At 32.2% G+C, this 21,142-nt stretch overlaps 2 protein-coding genes across 4 annotated transcripts in view; both read right to left on the bottom strand.

Moving 5' to 3' along the window:
* Positions 1-7,209: 7,209 nt before the first annotated feature.
* On the bottom strand, positions 7,210-14,665 carry LOC129913584 (uncharacterized). Its single transcript, XM_055992338.1, has 2 exons — positions 11,904-14,665; positions 7,210-11,849 (listed from the first exon to the last, which is right to left on the bottom strand). The coding sequence occupies exons 1-2, from the start codon at positions 14,374-14,376 to the stop codon at positions 11,275-11,277; spliced, it is 3,048 nt and encodes a 1,015-aa protein (XP_055848313.1). The 5' UTR covers positions 14,377-14,665; the 3' UTR covers positions 7,210-11,274.
* Positions 14,469-21,142, bottom strand: part of LOC129913586 (hemicentin-2) — a 358,695-nt gene continuing 352,021 nt past the window's right edge. Inside the window, exons 16-17 of one of the 3 annotated variants that reach the window (XM_055992339.1) lie at positions 14,643-14,854; positions 14,469-14,584 (exon numbers count right to left, since the gene is read on the bottom strand). In XM_055992339.1, the coding sequence (XP_055848314.1) occupies positions 14,671-14,854 (184 nt within the window). In that variant the 3' untranslated portion in view covers positions 14,469-14,584; positions 14,643-14,670. Of the gene's footprint in view, positions 14,585-14,642; positions 14,855-21,142 lie in introns of those variants that run through there. The other 2 variants (XM_055992340.1, XM_055992341.1) reach the window with 2 other exon arrangements.

Below are 21,142 nucleotides of genomic sequence, written 5' to 3'. Positions count from 1 at the left end.
AGTGGCACTCTTCTCTTGCAAAAAAGCTATAGGGAACAAATGGGGACTGTCCCCTAAAATAACTCACTGGCTATACACTGCAGTCACTTACGGGGTAGCAGTTTGAGCAGTTTGGTGGACTGCTCTGGAAAAAGTAACATATCGCGGCAAGCTAAGCAAAGTCCAACGTTCAGCCTGCATGTGTATCAGCGGAGCTCTCCGTTCGACACCTTCCGCCGCTTTAGATATATTACTCAATCTTCCACCCATAGATATATTCAACAAGCAAGTGGCCGCCAGCACTGCTATACGTCTCGAAGCCATCTCTCAATGGACCAATAACTCTATTGGCCACACAAATATTCTGAATTCATTCGGATCAATCCACAGTCGCTCCAACTACACCACACCACAATTGGTTTTTGGCAATATTTATGAAGTCACCATCCCAAATAGATCAGAATGGGACAATGCCGAGTTTCTCAGAGTTGATTCAATTCATTTCTTCATAGATGGTTCTAAAACCAATGACGGAGTAGGTGGCGGGGTTTACTCAGAATCACTGCAGCGTGTTCCTAGCGGAAATAATTGCGATTAAAGAGGTATTGACTTGGCTCAAAGAAAACGTGATATCTACATCGGATATCCGCATCTTCTCTGATAGCCAGGCAGCCCTTAAATCGTTAGCTTCGGTTTCCACAAACTCCGTAACTGCCCGCGACTGTCGATAATCTCTCATGGAGATGTCAGAACAGTTTAACATTCACCTCTTTTGGGTGCCGGGTCACAGAGATATTCTGGGAAAATGCGTAGCAGATGAACTCGCCAGAAATGGAACTCTAATACCAATTTTACCCAACAAGGCAAATATTGGTATACCAATCGCAACGTGCAAATTCATGCTAAAGCAAGAAGCTATAGAGGCAACAAACATAAGATGGTTAAACATTATAACATGCCAAACGATCAAGCAGATCTGGCCTAGGCTAGATCCAAAACGTTCAAAAAATGTATTGTCTCTAAGCAGATTGCATATCAGCTCTGAAATAGGTGTCTTAACAGGACACTGTCTCATAGGTAGACACACCATAGATTGGCGTAGTCTCTAACGTCTTCTGTAGAAGTTTCCTTGATGAGGAAGAAGAAGAAACAATCCAACATCTTCTCTGCTCATGTCCTGCCATTTCCAGTAGACGTACAAAATACTTGGAAAAATATTTCTTAGAAGATACTAGTGAATAAATTAATACTGACATCTTCTACCTTCACCGCTTCATTAAAAGCTCCAACTGGTCTAATTAGTGAGGAATTTCCTTGCAAAATCATGGTATCACAACGGACCAAAAAGTGGGTCTAAGTGTGTCAGTCGTTTTCCTGACAGCCATTTCTACCTAACCTAACCTAAAAAAAACACCCTTTCAAGATAATCTTGTGCACTTTATAGATTCTTAATTCTTATACCAACCAAAACTTTTACACCAAGTTTTAAAAATTAATAAAATTTTAAGTCGGCTGTTATGATACCTTTCTCACACACAACTTAACCCATCAAAAAAACACCCTTTCACCAAAAATAATTTTAAGAACTTTATGAATCCTTTGTCCCTGCTTTATCTAAAACCTTCATCCCGAATTTTATCAGTGTAGCATGTTTTTCCACATGTGTTTCGGTTATATTATACTTGTTTAAGTCAAAAAACCAGCACCCTTGTTTTTAATCGGCAATAACTTTTCTTAGAGCAATGGTATTGACTTTATTTTTATGTCATTGGATCCAATATAAAAAAATACCTTCAAAACATGTGTCATATGATGATATTCGACAAACAATTTTTTTCAGTATATTTTTGACCTTCACCCCCTCCCTCTTGTCCGCGAAAAAAAAACCCTTCCACCCAACTTTTTTTATAGACTTTTTTTGTACTTGGTTCTTATCCCAAACGCCCGACGGGCCTTATTTCATTTTCAATATAGAAATAAGGCCTCATTCGAGATAGAAATAAGTCCGCATTTCTGAAGGAAGAGAAATCTTGCTTCTTGTTCATGTTCAGTTCATAGTACCTAAGTATATAAGAAGTGAGAAGAATATGGGAGAGGATGCCGCTTTCATATTGGAAATTACTTCACTTAGAGTAGGAAATAATTTCACTTTTTTTTGAGAAGTTAGTTCTCACTGAATTTGAGAACAATTTCTCCTTTTTTGGGAACGAAATTCACTTTTGGGTAAAGTGGGAAGTGGAAAATAATTTGTATTTTTAATACTGTATCTTATTTGATGAGGTTTCTGTGGACACTTTCTTTTGCAAAAGTCTGCACTGAAAAATGAAAGTGGGAAATCGCGGGTCTTCGCAAAGATCTTGCACTCTTTTTTTCTAGTACAAACTTTTAAGAAATACCTAAGTAAAAACAGGAATACATTTAAGAAACTCAAAATAAATAAAGTTGAGTTATATACTCGTAGTAACATAAGTAGATTCAATTGAATTCCGATGTTCCAATGCGAAGCGGAAAAAATTTTTTTTAATCCGAATTTTAATGCGAAGCGGAAAAAGCTTTACCCACGTGAGAATCAATTTTGAGGTGTGAAATTAAATTGAATCTACTTATGTTACTACGAGTATGTAACTCAACTTTATTTATTTTGAATTTCTTAAATTTATTTTTGTTCTTCGAAATAAAGGGAGAAATATTTTGACATACATTTGGATAGACTTATTTCCCACCATAAATGATGGAATATAACGGAAAAGTAGAATTATTACCCACAACAGATGAAATTTTTAAGTTAGTTCCCTGCACCGATTCAAGGTGGTTGTTATGTTCGGTGTGAGCATATTTTCTTCAAAATTTTACAGTTTCTGGGATCCCAAAGGAAATATTGAATTCACTCAACCTTGCCTAGACCCCAAATCCTATAATATGCCCTAGGAAAGGGACAAGGGGTTGTAGGGGGCAGCATCCCTTCATATTCATCTGACTTTTATACGCTCTGAACTTCAAATAACATTTAAATTACTTTTAAGAATGGAATTTGGAGGTTCAGATGTTCTCGTTTTCTACTTGCAAGTGGAAAAAACGAAATAAGGCCCGACGGGCCTAGTTTCGTTGTTGAAATGGAGATAAGGCCGCAAGCATTGTCATTGCCTAATTTCCATTTCAAATGGAAATAAGGGCTTATGCGGCCTTATTTCGTAGGGCGTTATTTCACGTCACCTTTTATATCATATTAATTTTGATATGAAAATTAATTCTGACATACTTAGCATAGATTTAGATAGTTTCCTGAAGAAAATTTGAAAACCGTGAAAAAATAAAACACTGTAATGTTGGCGTTTGTGAAAAAAGTAGATTTCATAATATTCAGTTCTCTCATGAACCTGAAAAAGATTTTGACTTCTAGTTTTCTGTGTTTGACTAAAAATGTATAAGATAATTAAGAATTGGAAAATTAATACTTAATTGGGTAAAGTTTTTGGAATGAAAACTATTTAAACTTTTTTTAAATTTTTTTTCAAAATTTTGGATTTGAAAATTTTTATTTCAAAAACCAGAAAGTAGTTTAACTTTGTACCTTTAAAAAAGCTATCGTTTAGTTTTGTAAGTGTTGCCGTTGTCTTTTAATAATTTTTTTTTTTTTTTTTCTGATAAGGTCGATTTCTGAATTTTAAATTTTTTTCATATTCAAGTGCTTGGCAGACCGTTTTTGCCACGTCTGACTAGTATTTTTTATTTTTCAGTAACATAACTGGGGATGTCCTTATACCATAAATAAATAAACAAATACTAAGCAATGACCTACAATAGTTAGTAATTTTTTACACCTTTATGACAAATTTTACACATGTTCGCCACACTTACGGAAAGGCAGACCAGCGCCAGCGGTTTCTTATATAACTCGTTGATGACTATAAGGTGGTATGACTCTGAATACTAAGCAATTACCTGCAAGCCTTAGGTCGCTGGTTTTTAGACTATAAGTTTTAGGTATAAATGCATAAATCCAGTTATTATAAATTTGCGTTTATGAAGTCAACCACAGACAAGAGAAATATATTTCTCTTGTCTGTGGTTCAACGTTATATTTCAAAAGTTCTATTATAACACCCAAACGAATTTCTATAATTCAAATTACTCATACGTCTACAAAAATACTCAATTCTATTCATCCACAATTTAGCTTTTTTAAATTAAAATACGTGCACACATAATTTTATCTATAATTTCAGTCGTGAAATATGTTATTTTTTAAACCTTTTTGTGGGTATTTGGACGGAAGGAAATAAAAAAAAAGAAATAATTAACAGTTACCTATAAAACTGGGAACATTTACGTGAAAATAATGTAATTGGTGACATACATTTTCAATATTTTTCCTCGAGGTTATAAAATATAAATGTTTAAATTATTTAAGTTGATATTTTTATATACATATACATTCATTTATTAACTATAAATATATTTATTGGAAGCTCAAAATGATATTTTACCTCACTTGTTTATACCTAATTACTATTTTTCAAACATACGCGTAATTACATGGCTAAGGCTTATTACATTCATATATAAATATATTTTAAATAATTTAATAAATGTTTTAACAATTTCTTAAATTGGATAAAATTTATTGTCCGTTGTTTTCAGTTAATCGATCGTAAAGCCTAGTACGCAAATCACGCCAAATTTAAGCTTATATATTTTTCTCCGTTTCTCTTGACTTATAAATATATTAGTAGTATATATTAGCTGAATTGTGACAGATAAAAATGTGCAGGTATAAACGAATGTGTGATTTTCTAGCTGAATCTGCCGCTCAAACCCGGCTAAGATTCTTTTATTAATTAATTTTTTCCGATAATTTGTATGGGAATAAAATTTAAGTCGATCTGCGTACTAACCTTAAGGTATTAAAACTGTATTCATAGTATTTTTTTTTTCATTTATTAATAACATTTCATTTTTTAAAAATATTTATAACAACATGTATATAATTTACAATTAATAAAGGTAATAATTGATCACATTTTCTCTTTATTTTTTTTTTTTTTGTTATGTACCTACCTATCCCTGTTCTGTAATTATCAGACTTGTAGGCAATACACTTTTTTAATTGTTATCAAATTAATTTTGACCCATCCCATGGGGCTTTTCCAAGTGGAAAAGTACTAGAAGAACTTCTTTCTCATTGGTCAACCTCCACTGGTAAAGAGGTAAACAAACATTTTTTGCGATGTTAATTGCAACAAAAAAAACTTTTTTCAGTACAAAAAACGTTTGTTTATATCTTCACCAGCCCAGAAATGTCATTTGCTGGAAGTTCCCCATAAAGCCTAGTAGGTATGTTGTATGGGGGAAAGAGATAAGAGGGGGTAGTGGGTAAGATGGGTTAACCAGCTAAATCCACAGTTAAAATTGACCAATCACGCTCGTTCATTCATCGCTCGACGTACCGCACTATGGTCTATGGGCTAGAGCGCTATTTTAGCTCTTTAGTTTAAAATTGCAGTTAGAGGTTTTAAGTTGTTGTCGAATGATACAAAAATGATAATTTTACAGTACGACAGACACTGAAGATAAGAACAACAACACAACTAAACTAAATTTTATGTTAAACCAGGGTTTCCCATTTACAACAGATATTAAACAATTAAATGAGTTCTTTGAAGTCAAATTCGAAAATGGATTCATTGAATGCGAATAAAAGTTGTTTTTACTAAATATGGGAGGTAAAATGTTAATGCAAAAAAAAAAAACCGTTATTTGAAAACATTCAACTTGTTTTTTTTTCGTCGGAAGTGATGAATGTTTTTTTGAATATTTTGATCACTTTCACTATACTTTCAGAGCTTCCGTTTCCATTGAAAGGTGAAAGGTTATGTGAAAGATGGGTTCATAATAGCTGCAGGTATAGATGATGATGCTGCTTATTATGTGAAAGATGGGTTCATAATATGTAGTTGCAGGAATGATGATGATGATGATGAAGAAGCCTTAATGCCTGCGAGTTCTGCCAGCTCAAATAATCATCTTTCTATATGATCATTCTTATCACCGCATCTTACCTCTAGGGGGTAGCCCATCTTACCAACACCATGGGCAAGACGGGGCAAAACACTTTATTACTATTTTTTCTCTTCAATGAGGTACTAAAACTTCCTAATGACACCAAACATTAGAAAAATAATAATTAGTTGTTAATTAAAAAATAAATATGATTGTTTTTACTTTGTAAATTTATAAAAGGTTGACGTTTAAAGTTTAAGTAACCCATCTTGCCACCATATCCCTTATGTATGACGATTTCTATTCCTATGACATAAATAAATAAGACTGGTCAACAAGAAGGGTAGTTGAACTCGAATCCGGGTCAGAAATATTCTATTAGCAATTTAAAAATGCCACTTTTATTGTTTCACGTCATGTTATAGGGTAACTTCGGGCATTATGGCGCACCGGGCATTATGGCGCACCTCTCAACTACCATACTTCCAATACTCGCATTTAAATAAAACCAATGCAGAAACTTTGGTCTTCGTTTAACATTAGCCTTGTGACGATCGCATGTCAGTGCTATTATATTTGTGCCAAACAAAAAATAAAACAAAAAAAATATACCGGTTCTGGGTTCCAATATAATATCGCTTTGTTTTTGTTTGTTTGTTTGTATCTCGGTAAGTATACAGTGCACGTGTTTGTTGTGAAGAGTGGAATGCAGAGTACAGTTTTGGTTGTTATATAACTTCTAATATTTTAAATGAAGTAAGAATTGTGTTTGGTTTTTGGTGTTTTGTGAATATGTGTATATTTTGCAATATGGCGCAGATGCAATAAGGGCATTATGGCGCTACATTATGCCCGACTGCGCCATAATGCCCTTATGTAAAATTAATTTCAAAAATAACTTACATAATGTCTCTGCATTTTTTAAATTTGAAATTAACCTCAATTTAACGTTAATTTTATGAAACTTACATATTTACAATTATTTTTCAGAAATGCCAAATATACCTACGTAAAAAAAGTAAAGGGCTCCGAAGTAAATGGGGTTCGCCATATTGCCCGTACATAGGGCAATATTGTTTTTTTTTGGACTATTTTTAATTTAATTTATTTTTTGTTAAAAAGCTTGAATTTTTATTCTTAAATAATTTATTTTTTTTATGAAATTTAATAAAAAAAAATGATTGAAGTTAAAATAAGATATAACAAAACATTCAAATCAAAATTGTCTCCAATTAGTCTAAAAACAAAAGAAAATAAAGATTTTTCTGTAAAAAAAACATCGCTTACGATAATTTGGCGGGAAGGGAAGGGCTCGACATACTCTAAGCGGAGCAACGAAGTTGCGTTAGCCGTCTAGGTACTTACGATATATAAAGTCGCCAATGTCTACAATCTTTTTAACTAATAAGTGCTTTGCCTTGCCCGCTTCGTGGGTTCTCAGAATTTCAAATCCCATTTCGGGTCCTCAGTCCCGCAGAAGCAACTTCGTTGTTCCGCAGTAGATATATGTACAACGTCGCAAGGCAGGCGAAAACTAAAACAGTTTCTTAACTAAACTGAACCTTGTCCAGTGGATCTTAATTCCCAATTAAAATGAACTAACACCCAAGGAGGTAAGTTCCGTATGCGTTACACCATTTTCATTTCTTGAAAACTGTTTTGAAATAAACTGCTGCATTTTAAAATTCTATAAAAAGTCAAATTAAAAACCACGCGATTCTTTTTCGTCATATTTAACTTCTTCTTGGTGAAAGTAGGATTTAAGTAAACATTTAGAGGGATCGAAAACCAAACATTTTTTTCGCCACATATCATAGAAACTAACTCCACTTTACTCAAGTGAATTTCGTCCCCGCTGAGGGGGAATTAACTCCCTCAGTGGACTTAGCCGCACGGAGAAAAAAGACCACATAAATTAAGGGGATCCCACCTTGGATTAAGCGGATTTCCGCATGGTTTTTTGCTAAGATGACTTCCACCTTAAATTAAGGTGACAAATAACATTTATTTCTTGAATGAGCAAATAAGATGATCTCCCACTTAATTTAAGCGGGAGATCATCTTTTTTTTATGTGGAAACATTTAAATAAAAAAAAAGAACTCGCACCCACTGGGGGTCGAACCTACAACTGTTGGTACAGGTAAGCGAGTGCCTTACCATCGTATTATCTCACTGTTGGAAATGAATATGATAAACTTCAACTTAAGCTAAAGTTTGACTATAATTTGAAAATTTTAATTTTTTGTCGGTTTTTTAAGATGAAAATTCACACTAAAATAAGATAAAGTTCACATTAAATTTAACTAAGTTTGAGTTGAATCTCCTATCACCTTATTTTAAGCGGATATCACCTTATTTTAAGGTGGTGAAGTTTTATGTGCGCGTCATCTTATTTCAAGGTGTCCTTATTTTCTCCGTGCATGGACATAGTTCCCTGCACCTCATAAAAACAGTCAAATAATGTTTTTTTTGCGTTTCAAAATAATATTATTTTAAAACTGGAGGCTATTAGAATATTTCTGATTTCGGATTCGAGATTAGGACCCTAGAAGCTTTAAAAAAGTATTTTCTGGTTCTTTGTGTAAAAAAAAGTTTGTTTGTTATAACTGCCAAATCGGTATTTTGTGTGTAGCCAATGCGATAATTACAGAACAAGTTTGCAAAGTTAACAATTCAAAATCTTTTAAATGAGCTTTAAAAAGTTTAAGTACAATATGTTTGATATTACGTATAGCTAAAATACCTATAAAAAAAGGGAAGGAAGGAAATACTGTGCGATATTTTTAAAATTGAAGCAATTACTTGACATAGGTATATTTTATTTTAAATGTTTCGTAGTAAAATATCTATTTCGCCTTTTGGTGTAGAACCACTTTTAGAATTTGATTGTATTTTGGAGATTTTTGTTTTTAGGCATATGAGAGATATGTACCTTAAGCCTGATCTAAGTACATCAAAACACAAAGTCATAAAGTACAAAAAAGTAAGCACTCCCCTAGGAGTCGAGTCAAAAAGTTGAACATGACGAAGTTTTCGATTTTCACAAAGTTTTAAAAACAAATACAGTCATAGCTCAGGGAAATAAGTCAAAATATGGGCATGAAATCGCACTTTTCGCGGGAAAATTTTTTTTTCATGGAATGTGTTCGGGGGTTGTCCTTATCATAAAGTTGCGATTATTCGCATCCGCACCTGCAAATGCGGAACTTCCGCATGAATTGGGACATCCGCATCCGCAATAATTAATGCGGATGCAAGAAAGTTACGACAAGAGAGAAATTCGTAGGAGCCGTAGTCTGTGAATGATTTTTTTAGGCAAAACACAGAAAAAATGCAAGTCTTAAATTTATAGTAACTTTTCACTAAAGCCCAAATGAGATAATTTCGCAAATTATTTTATTTCAAATTAAATAGGAAATTTGGAATTCGAATTACCTAATTTTCGAATTTAACAAATGAGGGAACAATTATTTAGTAGCGCGGGCTTAATGTACCAACCTCTGTGTAACCAACTTGATGCAGAGAAGGCGGCGGTATTACTTTTTATTAAGTCTAATGAACCTCTTTTTAATTTCTCTCATTGAATACAAATAATAAAAATATTATTTATAACTGTATCATTATTTTAGTTAATTTATATTAATTTTTTATACAAGATCTTAAACATCCGCATCCGTATCTGCAGATGTTAGCTTTCAAAAATCCGCATCCGCATCTGCATCCGCGGATGTGAAAAAATCCAGATCCGCAGCATCCGGAGCAGCCGCCATCTTGGAAAAGAGATTGGTATCGTTTTTATTGAATAGCTCAATTATTGTTATTTATTTTAACAAAAAATGACAGAGGTAAGACTTTAGACTTGTTATGAGCCATGTTTTCATTTACCCCTGTTTACATTTACCCACATTGACCCTATCTAAAAAATGATATGCAAACCAATTCCGTGTTTCGGAGTTAGATTACTTTTACAATGTTATGGTTACAATAACGATTTTGAGCTCATTTTGTAGATAATTATCAGGGTGGAACGGTTTTATTTTTGTTTTTTTATTTTCGAATTGGCATAGTAATAAAAAGTTGCACTATTTATAAACGAACAAAAGTTTTCACAGGGCGCTCTTTTGAGTTGGCCCGGCCGGACAATTATAAGTAGAAGTAAGGTAAATCTAACATTGGAGTAATGAGGTTGAATTGGAAAGCGTAAGGTTACTCGGAAGGAACAGAAAGATATAATTATCAAAATGTAGGGTTTATTTTACCTTACTATAAGGATGAAACTTGTGCTTTTTAAAGTATCTAAATTTAACATTTCGGAAATTAAAGAATGTTGAAAGATTCGATTAAAGATTGAATCAATTAAATAAGTTTCATATTACAGATGATGTTTTCCTTTAAAAACTACAAGTATAACTCTTGCAAAAACAACAAAAATGGGTTACACTTATATGTGCTTTACTACTGTTGCTCAAAAATATTTATGAACAACCCATTTTTTGTACCTAGTCCAGACAAAATAAACACAAAAAAGTGCAAACACAGAAATAATTCGCATAGAGCTGAAAATATAGGTACATAGCATTGAAACTTGAAACATCGATTTAAGTAAAATGTCCCCAAAATCCCATGTATGCATAAGAAGTTATTCAATTAATTAATGTCGAAAATATAGACTTTTCAGATACATATAACTTTGAAGCGGGAAAGTTATTAAAACAATTATTTGGAAGACTTGTTAAAAGCTGTGTTCAAAGTACAATATTGTAATTATTTCTATTATACATATTTCTAAAAGTTCTAAGTGTACAAAATTTTTAAAAATAATTACTATGTCAATTGCCAGTTAGTTTTATTGCATGAGAAAAATAAAACTAATTATGAATTATATTGAGAAAGGTTTGGGAAAAAGAAAGATATTTACCTATCTATAATTCAATTTTAAAGTTAAAGTGACCTTTACCCATTCTTTTTTTCTTCATTGATACGTACTTATACTTATCTATAGTAACAAAATTATCTTCAAAGATATAATATATTAATTAATATATATTACAGTGCAGCGTAAACACACATAGCTTTATGTACAGGAAACTAGGAATAAATAATTTAAATGAGCAAAATAATACCTTCATATGGAAGTTTTTATTTTAAATTACATACAAAGCTTAAAGCAATTCAAAAAATTGGTTTTATACCTAATATATTTACAAAAATTAGTAAATATTAAATATTATATAAAAAATAAAAATATTATTACATTTTAAAGATTTCGCAGCAAGCACTTCCCACCACTACTGTTAACATTCATATTCCAAAATGTAATTTTCTGATGTCTTACAGTTGTATGCCCTCTGTATTGAAGTAATGTGTTTCCCTCTATGCACATTGTCAATATTGTTTATTAAATCAATGCCAACGAAGTAATTTCCCTTAACAACTGTATTTGCTTTATTTGAATTACTACCACCATCATAACCGTTCCGATGAATCGATGAAATTCGATGTGATGATCTCTTCATACTTTTATCATTGGAACCACCATCATTATTGCTTATGCCAGCAGAAGCTCCACCATAGCGTTGAGTAATAAAACTGTCAAAATTATCCGATGATGTGTTTGATATGGTTGAACTGCGACGAAAACGATTCGTCACCGTCGCTTGAGGTTGCCCACTTTGTTGATGACGAAACTTATCAACGCCAGTAGGGGCTAGTTGATTTTTAGATTGGTAAAACTCCTGGTGGTGGTATTTGAGTGCGAGTATATTTTGTTGATGCTGCTGTGGCACCGATGACGAGTTTGTCGAGGACGATGAGTTGAGAGATGATGTCGGCGGTTTTTGTTGTTGTTGGTAGAATTTGCAAATATTTTCTAAAATATAAGGGCTCGTTGTTAAATTTGGATTGAAAGTTGTTATTACTTCACCTCTTGATATGGATGCCAACGAAGCAGGGTATTTAAATGTAGCCGCAACCGCATTGCTTCCGCCACAGCCCCCTACTGAAGATGAAATTGTCGATGAAGATGCTGATGTCGATGAGAATGATTTTGATGGCATACCTTGTGGTGTCAAAGCCACGGTTGGTCCAAAGCCACTGGCAATTTGAATTGGCGAAGCATTATCATCCTCGTCGTTGGAAAGGTTGGGTTTCATGTCGTTTATAGGATTCTGAGAGGAATAACGGATGGGAACAGTATTTGTGTTTCGACTCGCTGTTACTGTCGAGTGTTGAGTAATGGTAGATGCATTTTCACCTGCCGCTGTGGTTAAGAAATGTGGCTGCATGCGTATTTTTTTCTGGCGGAAATTACGATGATGCGAGTGCATCTGTTTTTGTGACTGTAGGGATGTTGATAGAGTTAATGTTGACATCGAATCAGATGATGTAGGGGAGTAAGGCATTGCTGGATGGGATTTCGACAGTAATTGTATGCTATCACCGTAGTCGTCCGAAGATGTAAGCAAATCTGATTGCCTATTGTGATCTGGAATATTAATCACATCAGAAGTTTTGAGTTTTGACATTGAATACTCAATTCCCCCAAGATTTCTTCTCGTTCGCGCTGAACGGTTATCTTCAGGTGCAGTCTGAATAGTTTTCTTTTTGTTTCGGTTGTAGTGTTCGAGGTAGTTCTCATGCCTTCCAGATCTTAGATCACTATTATAAAACCCTCTTTTGCTGTCTTGGTACGAGTTATCGCATATCAAAACATTTCGGTCATCATTTTGATGTTGATACAAGCTTGTTGTGTCGACAATAAGATCATACGGGAACTCTAAAGTATCCAACATAATTTGAAGCGTTCGCTCGTTTTCTTCAACTTTTTTTTCATTGGGTAAGTGAAATCTTTCTGACTCTAAGAATAACTGATTTTTATCAGATGTATATGGTAATAACTTGTCGTAGAAGAACTCAGAAATGCTTGGATGTTCATACCGAACCGATGGTTCAATGTGCTCCGACATATTTGAATCTGCTGGTTCACTAAAAACTGATGCATAGTCACTGCTACTCACTGAATCGGAATGTTCTTCAGCAGACTTTGTTGCAAATGGCAGGGCCCCAATGGTTTCAAAGTTACATACCCGAGGTATTGTAACAACTTTCCCACAGGATAAACTGCGTTTGTGGATTTTGTCCTTAACTTGGTGTTTATGTCGCAACATTGTAGAACCTCTAAATTTTCCAACGGAATGCGAGGTCTTTTTGTATCCACTCAAATTTTTATCATAATTTTGCTGCAAGTAAGCATCCAAATAGTGAAGATTTTTTGTTAAATCCAATTCAGACTTGTAACTCTTATAAACCGGCTGTCTGGTGCACTTTGTTTCATAATGAGTGATTTTGGTGCGGTCGCTTATAAATTTAAAACTATCATCTTTCGTATCAGGATTACTATCATCAGCAGAACTATGTTTGAAGGTTCGGCGATTACTATCATCAGCAGAACTATGTTTGAAGGTTCGGCACTTCTCTTTAATACGCCTTATACCTAATCTCGTTTTTAAGTGCAGCTTTCCAAAATAGGAAGAAGATGAAGGCTTTATTTCAGCTCGAATGCTTTGTATGCTCTGAGTTCGATCAGGAAAAGAGATTTTTAGCTTTCTTAACTGAGGCGGGTTTGGATGTAGACAGTCATTTTGTTTGTGCGCTTTTCTCAATACAATATTTTTAAACACCGATCTGCTTTTTGATTCTTCTTTGTAAGAACTTTCTGGAAAGTCCGGAAGTCTAAGCGGACTTTTGCAAATAAAAAGGTCATTTCCATTATCATTTGTTGATGATCGTTGACTTTTGGCTCGCAATGTAGCCGTGTCGAAAAAACGACGAAAAGACCTTTCCGATCTGTGACTTTTAATAGGTTTCACCAAAATTGTTTGTGTCTGTGGGGGATGTTTGGTTTTTCGATTATCTAAGAGTCCTGAAGAAAATGGGTTTGTTATGACCATACTATCGTTTTCTAAATTATTATTTCTAACTTCTTGTTGATCATTAATTTCTAATGAAAAATCTTCATCGACAACATCCTTAGGAATATTTGAATCAGACATAGCTTTCCTAACTATTTTAATGGGGAAATCTATTTTAGGCTCTCTATTGCAGTGTATCATTTTAAAAGAATGGGATTGTTTATGAAATCGATAGAAGGGGTTGTTTGATGAAAGTTTACACAAAAGACTCTCCTCTGACATTGGAAATACAACGGCACTAAACATAGTCGAAGTTGCAGTTTTTGCTGTTAATATTTTACTACTACCAACTCCTGAATCGTTATTGTCTATATTTTCTCTATCTGACTGAGATGAATTGAGTATTTTCGTATTATCCTCATCGGAATGTAAGTCTGAGGGTATTTTTTTAAAATCATTCACACTACTATTACTACTACTATTCATACTTATTATACTCTTACTGCTATTCGATCTACTGCAACTGGTAACTAGGCAGTGTTTGGTATCATTGCTGGGACTACTTTTTGGTTTGTCTGGAGTATTAGCATGTTTAATGCACGAGCACGTGTCAAAATTGTCTCTTATGTCATGGTCAGTATTCGTTCTTTGTATTGTAAACTCCGGGTCATTCTGTAGTAGGTCATCATTGTTGCTGACAAAAGATACAGCGTTTGTTTCGTTATTTGAATTATTTAAATTATTTAAATTACTACTGTTGCTATTCGAATTTATTTCCTGCTAGACCCTAGTTGGGGGTTGTAATATCATTGCAGCCATTCGTACCTTCATTGCTTCGGGAGATCCATGATGACCAGGATGTTGTTGGTGGTGTTGATGATGGAAACCCGCAGGGGTTGTATAAATGGAATCACCTTGCGGACCGCTGGTGCCGTCCGATCTGGATTTTAAATCAGCCTTTTCACTGTGAATTGAAGAAAATTAACACTATAGAAACAAACAATTGAAATACGGTTTTGTTTTTAAACTGCAATCGTGGCAAGAGAATGATAGCTAAGGTGGTGAAAATTAATAACGGATTTTATTGTAGAAGAGTCATTTTTACTGGAGGAGGGCAAACAATAATTTTTGAAACAATCGATTTCAAAGTCAAAATTTGGGAAGAAAATTTAAAAAAAAATGGAATGAATACTATTTTCTTACAAAATAAACTGTCTTAATTGATTTCTAATCAAACACTGTAATGTAATCTCTAACAGGTATGTAAGAGAAAAGAAAAACCACACTGTATATTGACGTTTTCTAGAATTACTTCAATTTCATATCTATGTAAATATGATTCACAATACATAAATGGAAATGTTTAGTACAATTCACAATTGATATTTTTTGACTGCATTCTGCGCTATTTATTTATTCATTATCTTTTATGCTTAGAACTGATTCCCTTATAGTTTTGATTTCATATATGTAAATTAATTTAATTTTAAGAAAGCAGATCTGTTTTTATTTATGATTTATTTTGTAATGATTTATAAAAATTTATAAACAAACATTTCAATGATGAGAACAACAAGTAGGTATTTTTAAGAATTTTATTAGGTGCGTTCCTTTGGAAATATTTATCTACTGCTTAGTACTTAAAGCTGCTTTAAACTACTTTTTCAGTATAGCAAAAGTAGTTCAAAGTAATTTTAAGTACTAAGCAGTAGATAAATATTTCGAAAGGAACGCAGCTATTTTTAAGAAAGCAGATCTGGGGTCGAATTACGGCACACGATTACGATCATACGTTAACGTTTTGACTATTTCTGTCTCTATTTAATTATTAGAAAACGATAGGGACACATAGCAACCATTCGTTAACGAACGTTTGCCGTAATTCAACCCCTGTTTTTATATATGATTCATTTTGTAATGATTTATAAAACTTTATAAACAAACATTTCAATGATGAGAACAACAAGTATTTTTAAAGTAAACATGTTTAGAATTTGAGTTTAAATTTATGGTCAGCTGTAACAATATTCATATAATAATAATTCATAAATATGTAACACACTGTGAATTATATGTTCATATGCCTTCTAGTTTCTGAGAAAATTGAAAAATAGGAAATCTACTTTTTTAACAGATTTAAATTTTTTTTGCTGTTTTCGATAACTTTGGCACCATCAACTTTGATATTTCAAACATAGAGTTAGTTAAATGCTTTGGAAGTCTAAAAATCACGCTAAAAGAATTCTAGTACATTGGAAAACCTCATACACTTTTCCGTTATTCGTCGTAGCATAAAGGCCTTTTAATAATTTAAATTTTCAAACCAAATTGGTCCTTTTTCAATCAATCGATATTTTTCTTTTAATGAGCAAATATCGATATGAGCTAGGATTTCTTATTACTAGGATCATTATTACTTAGTAACGTAAGAATCAGTTATGATCAACATCAACTTTATTTTTTTATTTGTTGCTTATAGTTCACACAATAAAATTAAGTGGTTTTTTTTCAACAAGTTTTCTTTTCAAAAGATCATCAAAAACACGCAAGCATGCTCTTCTCTTTACAATTTTTTGGTTGACTAGTGCATTGAGTTAAACTTCCCGAAGAATCATGGCCAACTTCAGCCATCTTGTCTGTTATATTTTATATACGATGTTTTGAGGTAGCACTTACCTACAAAATGAAACCTTCTTTTTTTTCTGTTATGGAAACCAAATTACACTTTTCTTTACGATTTTAGTTTCTTGAGCTTGAATCCAAATAAGTCACACAAAATCTATTATATCCTATTTTGAGATATTCCCGTTAGACAATCGAAAGCTTCGTTTTTGTAACATTTTTTGAGGTTAAGTCTTCCTGCAGAGATATTTCTTTAAATTCACAATTTGTAACGGTTTCTTTATACAAAATCAGGAAGGGCACTTTTAATATTTTTATAATTGCATGTTTAATATAAATTATATTGAACAACAATAATGAATTTTTTAATCTGAGCCATTTCAGACTAAAACAACAAGAAACTTTTTTTTTATATTAACTGGTTCGTTTTTCAAAGTATGTATCATAAATTATATGAGTTTTCTGGTAAATTTTCGACTGATTTTTTTTCTTTATTACCTATTCCTTTTTTATACATAGAGAAAACAGACCATAAAAAATTAAGCGGATCCCACCTTTAATTAAACGGATTTCTGCATGGTTTTTTGCTTAGATGACTTCCACCTTAAATTAAGGTGGCAAATCACATTAATTTCTTGAATGCGAAAATGAAATGGAAATGTAGGTATATATAAAAAAAAAAATAAAATTCATTTTTCAAAAAAATAAAACAATATCTGAAATTGAATCGCCCCACAAAACAAGTACGCACTTTTATTTGATATATTAAGGTGCAATTTTAGAAAAAAAAATTTCAAAATCTACAGTTTTTTCGTATGTTTCCATACTCTGCAGTGACTGCTTCTTTTATTCCGTCAATTCCATTATAATCTTTGAACAACAACAACATCTTGAAGGTGCTACCACCAAGTGTTTTATGGCTAGAGTTACAGTACTGTTTCACGGATGCCAATCCGATCATCAGACTCCTTTTATTCCATTTTGTGTGTGGTGCTTGGTCTATAGACCAGTGCCGATGCCTTCAAAAACATTAAAAAGTACAAAAAAATCATAGTAGGATGAAACCCATTGGAAAAGGAGGTGAATATGATAAAAATTAAAGGAAAAATAAATTACGGGCGAGCCGAGTTCGGGAAGTGGGTGGGTTGAGTTTTTAATGGTAAAAAATGGTATATCTCGATTTCCGGCAAAACTAAAAGTCCTATAGAAAAAAGTTGTATGACAAAGTTGTAGGTAATAAAAAGATCTACAACTTTTGTATCAACAATTTTTTCACATAACCTCAAAATTTATGTGAAAAATTCAAAAAACCGAGTTTTTGGTTTTTTATTTTTATCTTTTTCAAAAACAAAAATTTTTCTACGAAATTTGGTGAAAACTTACCTTATTATATCCCAAATACACTGTAATTTATTTGATTTGAAATATTTATTTTTTAACCTTTTTTTTTGACTTAATACCAAAAAAACACCCTATTTTTCAATCGAAAATTCACGTGTCAAAATATCAGCTTTTTTCAAAAAGTCGATGAGCATTTCGTTTGTTAAAATGACTATTTTCTGATGGTGTAAAAAAAAATTTACATTAGTATAACATAGTACATGTTCTCTGTAAAAGCCAAAAGCTTGAATTCGAAAATTTTTTTATCATTATTTAAAATTTTGGACTATTTATTAAAATTTACACTTAAATTACTCAAAAACCGTAACATTAATCAATATTACATGAAATCCTACGTTTTTTGAGTAATTAAAGTGTAAATTTGAATAAATAAGCCAAAATTGTAAACAATGATAAAAAAAAATTTTCGAATTCCAGCTTTTTTCATTTTTTGCATTTTACTAAAACATGTTGTATAGTATACTAATGTAAATTTTTTTTTTACACCATCAGAAAATAGACATTTTAACAAACGAAATGCTCATCAACTTTTTGAAAAAAGCTGATATTTTGACACGTGAAATTTCGATTGAAAATTAGGGTGTTTTTTTGGTATTAAGTCAAAAAAAAGGTGAACAAATTAATATTTTAAATCAAATAAATTACAGTGTATTTGGGATGTTATAAGGTAAGTTTTCACCAGATTTCGTAGAAAAAAACATCTTTTTGAAAAAAGATAAAAATAAAAAACCAAAAACTTGGTTTTTTGAATTTTTCATATAAAATTTTGAGGTTATGTGAAAAAATTGTTAATGCATAAGTTGTAGATCTTTTTATTACCTACAACTTTGTCATACAACTTTTTTCTATAGGACTTGTAGTTTTGCCGGAAATCGAGATATACCATTTTTTACCATTAAAAACTCAACCCACCCACTTCCCGAACTCGGCTCGCCCGTAATTTATTTTTCCTTGAATTTTCATCATATTCACATAATTTTCCAAAGGGTTTCATTCTACTATGATTTTTTTTGGTTTCAGAAATTATTGACCCTGGTCTACTAGTAAATTTTTTTTTTTTTTTTTCATTTCATTTGAAAAACTTCTTCCGTCACACTTGAGTATTAAACCTAGACCAAGCGAGTTCAGAAGCCAGTACACTACGCACTGCGCTACCTCACCCACGCCACGTGATTAGCCTCACCCAATTGCAGGTTTTCTTAGTTTATCAACATGCAAATGAATATACTTAGCATTTTTACTAGCTCCTTCAAGTATGATTATTGTTCTTCGGCTCTTTCATGTTTTTCTCCATAGTCTTAAGCATAGCAACAATTCGTTTGCATATACGAAAGTAGGAAAGTGATTAGAAAGATGTTAGGCACGGGGCCTGATTATTTTTCATCATATTAAGTTTACAGTTTTTTCGTATGTTTCCATACTTTGCAGTGACTGCTTTGGCATCCGTGAAACAGTACTGTTACTCTAGCCATAAAACACTTGGTGGTAGCACCTTCAAGATGTTGTTGTTGTTCAAAGATTATAAATTTCAAAATCGTTAGAGCCGTTTTTTAAAAAAACTAATTTTTTATAAATAATTTTGTGAAAAAAAAGTTTTAAAATAAAATTGGTATGCCACTTTCTAGAAATCATTAATCAACATCTAAAAACAAAATATCAAAAACATTCAATGCCTCGTTTTCGAAAATTTGATTTTCCAAAAAAAAATTTTCAAATTTTTTTTAAAAATCCAAAAATAATTTTTTTTTAATTTTATTTTTGGCTTATATTTAAAGTATATGTATAAATGCTTTTGTATAAAAAATTTCGTTGAAATACAATAAGCAGTTTTGCAGAAAATCCGATTTCAAAAAAGCGGTCCGATGGCAGGTACCGTTAATATTGATTTTCAAAAAAAAAATTTTTCTTCAAAAGATAGACCTTGTTTAAAAACTAACATTTGAATTTTTTTAACAAAATCGTTGGAGCCGTTTTCGTGAAATTAAACTTTTCCGAAATTTTTGCATGACAGGTGCTTTTATTTTTGGACCAAAAAAATTAATTCCAAAAACCCCTCTGGAGAGCTTCCAAAAAATGCTACATACCAAGTTTGAAGTCAATCAGTCCATCCGTTCAGGCTGTAGCTCCTTATACAGACAGACAGATTGACAGATGGACTTCCGGGACCCACTTCTTTGGCATTCTCTACCATCGTAATGTCATGGAAAAATGTTATCTCAACTTTTTTTTTTGTACGAATGCATAACTTGATATATAGTACCTATATCGCAAGTAAAAATTGGAGCTACTGGGGATCGAACCTATTCTGTTGGAAATAAGCATAAGGATTTCAGGCTTGCTACCAAAAAAATAAAAATCTGACAGAAAAATGTTCTCTATCTATCGAATGATTTGAATGATTTGAACTATCGATAGAGTTAGTAACTGAATGATTTGAACTATCGAATAGCTCATTCATTCATTCATTCATTCGAATAGAAACTTTTGAATAAAACTATCGAATAAACTATCGAATAAACTATCGAATAAACTATCGAATAAAAACTATCGAATAAACTATCGAATAAAAACTATCGAATAAAAACTATCAAATATTCAGTTATTTTTTACTCACAATTTTTTCATCCGATTTATATTTTCCAGTTTTTAGTAATATATTGACCTTGTAAAGGACATACTTTATTCCAATGTTTACAGTTTTTTAACTAGAATTTATATAATATTTCTCAACTGAGGTTACATTTAATAATAAATAGGGCTGTAAAAGTAAGGACAAAATGAGTACCCGCATGTATACGTTACTTTTGATACTAGTACCCGCATCAATAATATCGTTACTCGTTACTTTCGTATGCTTCGTATATTTCGTATGCTTCGTGTGTTTCGTATGTTTCGTTACTTTCGCATGCTTCGTACTTTTCGTATATTTCATGTATTTGATACGTTTCGTATGTTTAGTATTTTAAGCATGTTTCTTCCGTTGGTATAAGAGTGAACAAATTTTTTTTTGAAAAAAAACCAAAAACAATTTGTATAATCTAAGCTACTTTTTAAAGCCATAAATATTAATTTAAGTTGCGGCGTTCTCATGTTATAAGAGTTTGAAGGTAGCTATACTGATTTTTTTCCAATTTTTTTTAATCAAACGTGGAAACTTTTTTTTATTTTTTTCTATTTTTTCGACAAAATTTGGATAATTTTTTGTTTATATCCGTTCAGTAATCTTATC

This window comes from Episyrphus balteatus, chromosome 3, assembly GCF_945859705.1.
Source record: "Episyrphus balteatus chromosome 3, idEpiBalt1.1, whole genome shotgun sequence".
Classification (NCBI taxonomy): domain Eukaryota; kingdom Metazoa; phylum Arthropoda; class Insecta; order Diptera; family Syrphidae; genus Episyrphus; species Episyrphus balteatus.
Note: the sequence above shows the minus strand (reverse complement) of the source record. Positions and strands in the feature narration are given on the sequence as shown.